The sequence below is a fragment of the Halyomorpha halys genome, unplaced genomic scaffold (assembly GCF_000696795.3).
Source record: "Halyomorpha halys isolate HHAL.00 unplaced genomic scaffold, Hhal_1.1 Scaffold91.1, whole genome shotgun sequence".
NCBI classification, from domain to species: domain Eukaryota; kingdom Metazoa; phylum Arthropoda; class Insecta; order Hemiptera; family Pentatomidae; genus Halyomorpha; species Halyomorpha halys.
The window spans coordinates 2768579-2778809 of record NW_027110755.1 but is presented as its reverse complement, the minus strand read 5'-3'; the positions used below and the strand labels follow the sequence as shown (position 1 = coordinate 2778809).

At 26.8% G+C, this 10231-nt stretch overlaps 1 protein-coding gene across 2 annotated transcripts in view; it reads left to right on the top strand.

Annotated features, from left to right (window-relative positions):
- Positions 1–9328, top strand: part of LOC106677217 (copine-8) — an 18176-nt gene extending 8848 nt beyond the window's left edge. For both annotated transcript variants that reach the window (XM_014415003.3, XM_014415004.3), the window contains exons 6-8: positions 696–957; positions 3687–3834; positions 5610–9328. In XM_014415003.3, coding sequence (XP_014270489.1) covers positions 696–957; positions 3687–3834; positions 5610–5930 — 731 coding nt within the window. In that variant the 3' untranslated portion in view covers positions 5931–9328. The remainder of the gene's footprint in view (positions 1–695; positions 958–3686; positions 3835–5609) is intronic.
- The last annotated feature ends 903 nt before the right edge of the window (positions 9329–10231 follow it).

Sequence of the window (10231 nt, the reverse complement as noted above, 5' to 3'; positions counted from 1 at the left end):
ATAACATCAGTAGGTGTTGAAAGATTTTTTAGCCGTTACAAGTCCATTCTGCGGTCAAACCGACAAAGATTTTTATTTGAAAATTTAAAAATGCATTTAATCTGTAATAATTTTGCAACTGACCCTGCTGAATAATTGATTTCTTTCAAAGTTTTAAATATTTATCTGAAGTTTTTCTTTTTCTTTTTAATAATGACTATTCTTTATTTCCAATTATAGTTTGTTCATAATTCATTCTGAGTAATTATTAATTAATTAGTTTAATTACAATTACTAATTAATGTCTTGTTATTGAACAGTTATGTTTTCTCCAACTACATTTTTTGTACATATTTTAACCTAATTTCTTTAAAATATTATTCATATAATATATAATAAAAACATATTTATGTAACTTTTTTTAAGTTAAAAAATTACTAATTAATTAGTAATTTATATTGTTGAATAATTCAAAATTTATAAATACATATTTTTTTAAATATTTGACAACTTATTAGCACATATTTATGTACATATTTCAGATTTTTTAACACATAAAAATCCTATCCCTACTTATTACCATCAATGTAGCTACGCTTTAGTAGAGTAAAAAAGGACTTCTTTTCTTGTTTTTCATTATTGTATTTTATATCAAACATGAGTTAGATTCACCATGTACTCTATTTAATCATTTATTTTAAGTTATTTTATTTTAGGTTCGAATGGGAATCCTTTGAGTCCTGATTCATTGCACTATATTACGGAGTTTGGACAGAACGCTTATGAGCAAGCTATTATCTCTGTAGGCACCATCATAGAAGATTATGATTCAGATAAACAGTTTCCTGTTCTTGGGTTTGGAGCAAAGTTACCCCCTGATGGAAGAGTATCACATGAATTTTTCGTCAACATGCATCCTACAAATCCTTATTGTGATAAGGTTCATGGCGTTTTACAAGCTTATAGATCATGTTTAAGGTATTTAATTTTGGTCTATCTGAATTTTATGATTGAGCTCATATATGACACTGAAGTAAGTCAAAATAATTACTTAAGAAAATTTTGCCATTATATATATATTTTTTGTCTAATGATGATAAATAATGACCTTAAATATTTGTTAATGGATCCAATTTTTCTTACGAATATTGGTTTTGTTCCTGAATAGGTTAGGTGAAATTACATCAATATTCACCATTGTTAAGTGTAAAGTTTTACTTAAGTGCTGCCTATCAATTCTTCCTTAAGTTTATTTTTAAATGAAAATTCAGTTAAGTTTCAATTTCTCTGTCTTTTACTAACCATCTTTCCATTTAAGAATATTTTGTTTTTTTAAGTTTAGGGGTTGTGGCATCTTCTTTGAAGTCCGTTATGGTAAAAATAATTGATAGGCTAAAATAAATTATACATATAGATAGATTACATACTTTAAAGCCTTTTCACACATAACCAAGCTATCAAGAATAAATCTAACTCAACAGAATACTCTAACACTAATCCAGTGTAGTTAAATGTTGGGCTACTTTTTATTCCAGATATAGAAAGGTTCTGGAAATAATAAATTAAAAATGATAGCAGTTGTTTAATGCTAATTGATGAACATGTTTTGACTGAAAAACAACCTTCTTTCTTCCTATTCACAATGTTGACGTTTACTTTCAATGATATTTAAATTATCTTTTATATTTACTTTAAATTAATTCTAGATTAATGATATAAGACCTTGCCAAATCGGGGTTTAGTGAGGTGGATTTGTTGGGAAGGATTGTCTTCTGATATTTTTGTTGTTATGATCTCCTCTTGTGAGATTGTGACATGTTGAACATCGACCAATAAACCCACTATAAGTGTCTGTTTTAATGGCAAGATCTATTTTATGTTATATTAAAATACAAATCTATTTTAGAATATACTGGGTATGTACAATATATTATTTATATAAATTGTAATATCCTCTTTTATGAGAAAATAGTTATTTTTATATATCAATGATTCTAATTATGTTTTTATTTTACGTATCAATGTTAAATATTGTTTATTTGTTTATACATGTTTAGGTTTATGTATTTTCTGTATTTAATGCTTCAGTTTTTCGTTTTATACTTGTAAATATTAGCAGAAATTATACCTTTCCATTTATTACTTTTAGTTTAATTGTATTTGATTTTCATCCTTTTTTTTTCCTTTTATTTATTATCAGAAGTTAGTCATCTTATGTTTTATGATATGACATATAGTTTTATTTTGTTTGTTCTATTTTTATTTTATATACTTTGTTAATTATTGTGGTTCATTTTTATCTTTTCGAATTCACTGTTTTATTATATTTTATAACATTTTTTTTTTATTTTGTACTTTACTCTAAGGCTTTAAAGCCTAATTTTGAAGCCTGTATATTAATTGGGAGGGGGAGGGTGGGGTATAATGGATCAATCCCTAAATAAATAAAGAATATGATTATTATTATTTGTTGTGTTAAATCAAAAAAGAAAGCTAACCAATTTTGATCGGTCATATATGGAGTGGAAAGATCATTATTCAAAACAAAGAAGATGGCAGTGGGTGTTTTACGAAAAGGTCGTTGAATCGTGGCCATGTTGAGCAGATTCAAATATTTTAAAAACTTTATTTTGAATTCCCATCATAATTGAAATTACAATTTAAGAAAAAATAGAAGTTAAGAATAAGTATTAAAGAAAATTATTCATAAAGGAAATCATAGGAAAAAACTCAAAACCGTAGTGCTACAATCAATGTTGTGAAAGAGCATATTACAATATATATATTGTACATATATAAAATCATATATGTATAATGTATAAATTCAAATTTATTTTTGGAAATTTATAAATTTATTTACTTACGTATTCTTGTATTTTATACACATTCAATAAAATTTTTTAAATATTCAAAAAGTTTTTTTACATTGTTTTGGATTACTTTACATTTTCTAGAAAAAAATGTGGTATACAGTACCCTAGAGTCCTCATTCTGTAATTCAGTTAAAAAAAACTGTCAAAACATTCTTATATAAGCTGATTGTATACATACATTCAGTTGCATATGAGGGTATGACAATAGTCATCATAGTTAAAAAAGAGATTTAAACTTTATTTGGCTAAATATTGCATTTTATACATTATATAATGCTTATTTAAATTAAAATAAAATAAAATATTTTTAAAAAATCATGTTTTAAGTAGTTTTCTAGGGAGCCCCTTTGGTCAAGGTGTTAATTTATCTTTATTATTTACAATTATTCCGTAATTATAACATTATAAGTTTCTTTTTAGGGGTTTCTTTTGTAGAGAATATATCCCTACATTGTTGATTTTTTAAAGTAAATTAAATTCTTATAACACTCATATAAGGACCACCAGGCCTGAAAAAAAAGACTAGGCACCTTAAAATAAAGAAATCCAAAAAAACAATAAGAAATAGAAAAAAAATCTTCAGATCTAGTCTATACTAAGGTATTAACTCCCTGAATCTTGCTTATACCCTTCATTTGCTTCAATTCAAATCATGAGTCCACCCACAGAAAACAAAATCCCTTCTTTCTAACTTCTATATTCCTTTATATTGAACTAAAACACCCTAATGTTCCTTTCTTGCCTGCTTCACTGCTCTCTGGAATTCCCTCCTTTCTAATATCCTCCTTCCTTATTCTCACTCATTCCTTAACTAAAATTTAATTAATTTGTTAGGCAGATCCAGTTATACGGCCCAACAAATTTTGCAAGTGTTATAAGACATGTGATGAAATTCGCTTCAACTTATACTGATGGTTCTTCTTATTTCATTCTTCTCATCCTTACTGATGGTGTTATTACTGATATGCCTCAGACTTGCAAGGTAACATTGCTTTTAATTTTTTCTCCATACTTTGTCACTATTCATGGGTTAGAGATTTTTATTTCTGTGTTATTTGTTTGTAAAAACTGATAGAGAGATATTCTGATGTTTTCATTTAAACTTTTAACTCATTTTTATAGTAATTAGATATTTAATTATGTTTGTTTTATAAATTTTATTGTTGTAGGTATTTATTTAAATATTCTTAGTTATTTTTATTATTTTATATAAGTCATTAAGTCAAAGTATTATTTATATATATAAGTAAGTAATATAAAAATATAAAAGTAAGTATTCTTTTATATAAGTCATTATCTGATGCATTCAGCTTTCAGTATAGTTTATGCTGGTTTATCATATTTGGACTTAGATCTTTTTTGATTATCGTTATTGTAAATGATTCATTTTTTATCATCAGTAATAATTTGTTTCAAAAGGGGTAATAATTCATTGTGTTAAGTGAATTTCTTTGACTTGGTATTGTTAAGAGAGGGGACACTTGCTGTAAACTGTATATATAATCTATAATATTGAACACATCAAAGAGAAACATGTAGTTTTGTATTCATGTAGTGACATAAATTGTCTATTGGGCCCATAAAATTCCTGCAAGCTGTTTCCATGAAACAAAAATTTATGAAGGCCAAGCTGAATGGTATAGTTAAACTTTAAATGGGGCTGTCCATAGCTCATATGGTTGAGGCGCATGTCTTAACAGCCTGAGAACTGCAGTGGTGCAGGTTTGAATCCGGTCAGTGGGATCAACTTTTTTAATTTCTGTGGCATTCCTATGCCATGACTTGCCCCTGATAACCCCCCTCCCATTTGTCAGACATGAGCTGGAAGGGGTGCATGAAACAAAAAAAAAGTAAAACTTTACATAAATAAATTTTTTGAAAATGAATTACAGGAATAAGAAAAGTGCCTGTTTATGGATAAAGAAAATATCTTATTCTCACTGTTATTTATAACTTATTATTATGAACAACTCTTGTTTCGGGCCGCCCATAGCTCAGTGGTTAAGACACAGTCTTACCAATTTGATGTTTATTGGCGGTGCCGGTTCGAATCCAGCCTGGGACGTCGACTTTTTTCATTGCGTGGCGGTCCCACAAAATGAAGAACTTAGACCCCAAACCATGGTTAGGCAGTATAGGACTCCAATGGGAGTCTTGGCCGAAAAACAAAAAAAAAAACTCTTGTTTTTAATAAAGTGTATTTTATTACATATATATAGGTGTTAATTCTTCTAATGATTTATATTTTTGCTCTGCTTTAGTGTGGCTACTCCTATACGTGATTTGTTTCATTTCCACTTGCCCCTTTTATACCTAGGGTCCACTGTAATTTTTAGATGTTTTAAAAATATGTTATTTAATCACAAGTGCTCTAATATGTAATTTAAATCAATAAACTAGTGCTAGTTGTAAGCTAAACCAGCAAAGTATCATACCTAGCTAAAAAACCGGTTGGTCTTGTTGTTGATGAGCTGGCTGCTAACACCCAGATTCTTTCCGGTCCGGTTAATCTCTTAGTGTGTTCAAACCTCCCTCTATTCATTTCAATGTGCGACTTAATGTAAACACAGTATTTTATGGTGATTCTTGATGTGTGCAATGGCCCTTAGCTGACTATCTGGTTTGCAAAAAAAACTACTAATATTCTCTTGTTTTCTTCAACAATGCCTGTAGTTTCTACCTATACTAGTAGCTGTACTTAAAGTTTAATTATACTATTTGATTTGATATTTTGTTTAAAAAAAAAAAAAATTGCAGGCCATTGTAGAGGCGTCTTCTCTTCCGATATCTATCATAATTGTTGGAATTGGTAATGCTGATTTCTCAGCCATGGAAGTATTGGATGGAGATACTGTGGCATTGACAAGTGGTGGTATGCGAGCAAGCAGAGATATTGTCCAGTTTGTGCCATTTTCAAAAGTTATGGGTTCTCCCAATGCTGGGGCTCTCTTAGCTAGGGAAGTCTTAGCAGAAATCCCTGCTCAATTTGTAAGCTTCATGAAATCCAGAAACATTGTTCCAAAGCCACCAATCACAAGTGTTACAACATTACCACCTGATCCTACAATGTACAACTAATTATTTTCAAATACAAACTTAAATCAAAATGCTTGTGATATACTTTTAATGCTTCGGAATTTTTTATATATATCTTATATTTTTTCCAAAATTCTTAAATGTTACTTTTTAGAGTTCTTATCTTATCATAAAATGTAATAATTTCATATGAATATAGTTTATATTTACATATTTTTATGTTTATTTATAAATTCGTAATTATTTCTATCATTTGAAAAATAATTTCGATCCCTACGTTACATTCTTTTCATGTTCCAAGATAATACATCTTGATTGGGTTAACTATTACTTAAGTATCTTTTTTAATGTCTTATATTAAGCTTTTAGCATTATAGTCAGCTTAAGTGGATTTGTATTAATGAGACTGAAAAAGAATTAATTTATGGAAATAGTGGCCATCTGTCAGTGTTATATTTTTAAATTATTATTTATTTGTGTTGAAATGTGAAAATTATTACAGCTAGTTGATATAAAATTCCTTTATAGATGGTATGAAAACTATCACACAATCATTAAGAGCTTTACAATTAATGAATTATTACAAAATATTTGTATGCCATTTTACAAATTATTTAAGTTTTAATTTTGTTATTATTCTTTATTTTCCTGTAAATATTGATAATACAGATATTGATTATCTGTTGGAAAGTTAACAAGTTCTTTCCTTTGGGATTACCGCATTTCAGTGAATAATTTCAGGAATTCTTTGGTTTAAAGAACTCAATAATTGTTCATTTCCAAAGAAAAGTTAAATATTCCAAGATCCTGTAGTATAGGATTTGTCACATAAAAATCTTTAATATTTTGTAACCCACCTCAGAATTTATTTTTAGTAGTTTATTATTAAAAATAACTTACTATTGAATTTTTAATAACAAATTCATAATCAATTTTTCTAATTTAAAGAAACTTAAAAATATATACTATTATTAAAAAGTGAACAATTTTCAATAACTGTAACTGAGAAATAACTAAAATAGTTTGAATCATTAGTTAAGGTTGTGCTCTCTTTTCCAGAATTTTTACCTGAAGGTTAGATGTTATTTGGTTTGAGCTTTATTACTTTTGACCATTAAAATTGGAGTTAACTGCCTTAATGATTAAGTATATTCTTAATTGTATTACTCTACATGTTAAATTTAAATATCTGCTTATCATTTTAATATTTTCATGAAAACCTTTGCTGTTAACTATTTCAATAAGTGATTGACGCTCATTTGACTAAAATCTGAAAAACAGTTCACATTTTTTTTTTTCAAGCATGAGCAAGTAAACCTGATTGATTGATAAATTAATTTATTTTCTTGGGAATATTTGAAAATTTAATTACAATCATTTTGATATTTATTAAAAAAATATTTAACTACACTACGCTACTTGTTTTCTCGATTGTGAAGAAATGGGTCAGTCTAAAGTAATAAATGGAGCAATAATAAGTAATAAATATCTTAATAATAAGATATTTAAAATCAACATTTTCAATTTTATGAGGTTGCATAATATTTTTTTAATAATAATTTTCCATATATCGTCTTTTGATAGAGCGTTCCTCAATTAATGATAATTCTATTTTATCTCTTTTTCTTTTTATGTTAGCTGAGTGGTGTTAGCATGGTCTGTATTTCAATATGCTAATATATTGAATTATATTTTTAACTTAAAAATAAATTTTTAAGTTTATTGTTGAACTTGTATGTTATAGTTTTTTTTTAAATTGGTTTATTACTTAATATACTTATATATAAATTTTTTATTGTATATTAAATAATTGGTCCACTATTTATTAATATGCATTTATGAATGTAAGTCTTTTTACATCTAAGAAGAATCTCTCTTTATAAAAATTTGATAGTTGTATTATAAACACAAATATATATGCCTTAATCAATTCATGATTAGTATGAAGATAACCAATAGGTTTATAAAATTTACTTATTTGTATAATTATTATATATGGTACCATTTAAAGTCATATTAGACAGGCACATTAGAATTAAGAAGTATGCAGGGCATTTTAACTTTTAACTGGGCAATTTATCCTAAATAACTTTCTTAAGTTTTTTTTAATGGCTTAAGAGGGACTATTTCAATTGTTCTTCTAGTGTTATACTTCTTTATTATTATAGACAATGTGTTGAAATTTTTAGATTATTAACAATGATACACATGCTAAAGAACCTCTAAAACTCTGCTTTAAATCCATTACATCGGTCAAGGCCAAAGAATCAACAATGAAGGAAATTTCAAATGGTTTTTCTATTATATATTTAATTTTCTATCTCTTTTAAAAATATTTGTTGTTTTCTTTATTTAATATTCATGTTAATAGTGGTAATCTAATTTACATAATTTACATCAGGAGCAAGAAATGCCTAATAGACAATTTGTATCTTATAAAATAAATTTCTCACTTTGAATAATTTTACCGAAAAGTTTTTTGTCCGGCTATTTCCTTCAAAAATTATTTTATTATTAATCATTATTACATTATTGTATAAAATAATTATATTATTATCTCTGAGTCTGTTTGTTAAAATAATTATTTCTTGAACTATTTCTTCTGTTTTGGATTAATATTCAAAATCATGAGCCTGTCAAATTGACCAAGAAAAAAATTTAACCTCCCTACTCTCATAATTTGAGAATTTACATTTCAAGATACTTAGAATCTAAAAATGAAAAACATATATCCATGCATTCGCTGATAGTGGCTTCTATCCCACACTGTCGGGCATAAAATATAATATTAATATATTAATTGATTATTATTAATTAAATAGTAAACCAATGTGCAATAATTTGCTGAGTTTTGGAAAAAGGTTTGTCAGGTTTGGCAAACCACAATGAAGTGCCGAAGTAAAGTGAATTGCCCCTGAGATTAAAATTGAAGAGATTACGAGATCGTGCTTGTCTAAAATGAATAGAACTTAAGAATATCTATCTTTCTACTTAGCAGTTCTAAAATTATTTAGAAGTATTCTACTGTTTATTTTTTAACTTTTAAAAGAGTTATATTTAATATAAATATTTCAATGCTGTACTAATTACTTTTACTGTGAAACAAATGTACCTGATATTAATTTAGTTTATCAAGTTTTCAAACTAGATGTTTTTATTACTACAGTGAAACCTCTCTTCAATGGATGCCCCTCTCTCACAGATTTGACAAATATGTTGAAGACAACGACCATTTTATTTATTAAAACCAGAGCACCCTCATCTCATTAAAGAAATTATTTTCTTTTATTCTTTTCAGTGATATAGTTGGTCCAATAAGGGATCTATTCTGAAGTGTGAAATGGGAACGTGCTTTTGATTAAGATTATATAATTTTGCAATAAGGATTTACATTATAATCTCGTCTCTTGGTTGTTTTCATAAAACTCCTCTCTCTCCTCTGCTGAGCCTATTTTACTTTAAATCCAATATGCCTTAGTCGGTGTTGTTCTTTCAACTTAGAGAATTAAGAATGGTGCTCCATAAATTTCTTAAAATAAATAAAAAATTAAAAAAAATTTTTCTATGTGGAAAATAGCCAAAAAATTCAAATTAGAAAGACTCGAATTATGGATATTTTGAAAAGGAAACTAGAAGTATTAAACTCTCACCAAGAGAATAACATCTTAGAAATGACGAACCTGTTTCAGGGTTTGACACTAACTAGTATAACACTTCTCAGCAGACAGCTCTCCATAATGGGCAAATACTTCGTGCCCAATGCGTTCCTTTGTAGAAAGGTTTCACTGCATTGTCTTCATTATTATTTTTTAGATGTTTGTTTAGATTTGTTATTTATGAAACATTCAAACGCTCAATTACTCAATTATTTAATAATCTGATATAATGCTTGAAAAACTATTTTTATAAGAAGTTACTTTTATTTATTTTTTTGTCAATTCAATTATTTCTTAAAATAAATCGATTGCTGCCTATTTTAATCATAGCTATGCATAAGATTAATATTATGAAACACTATCACTTAGAACTACACATTTTGTACTATCCATATTTTAAATAAGATGATGAATTTAAGCACATTTAATATTACTACTCATTAATTTATAGAATTTCTTGTGTATAGTATTGCAGTCTGTTTTGCACTTTCATTTCGAATTAATGTTATGTGTTTAAATATTATATTTGTAGTAATGCTATAATTTTGTTGTATTCATAAGCCTGTATTTTACTTTTTCATTTTTAGGGATTGTTATTAACTATTTTTTTTTTTTTTTTATGTTACAATGTAGTTTTATTTATAACTTTACTATGAAATGAATATTGTTATTTCTATTTTTAAAGAT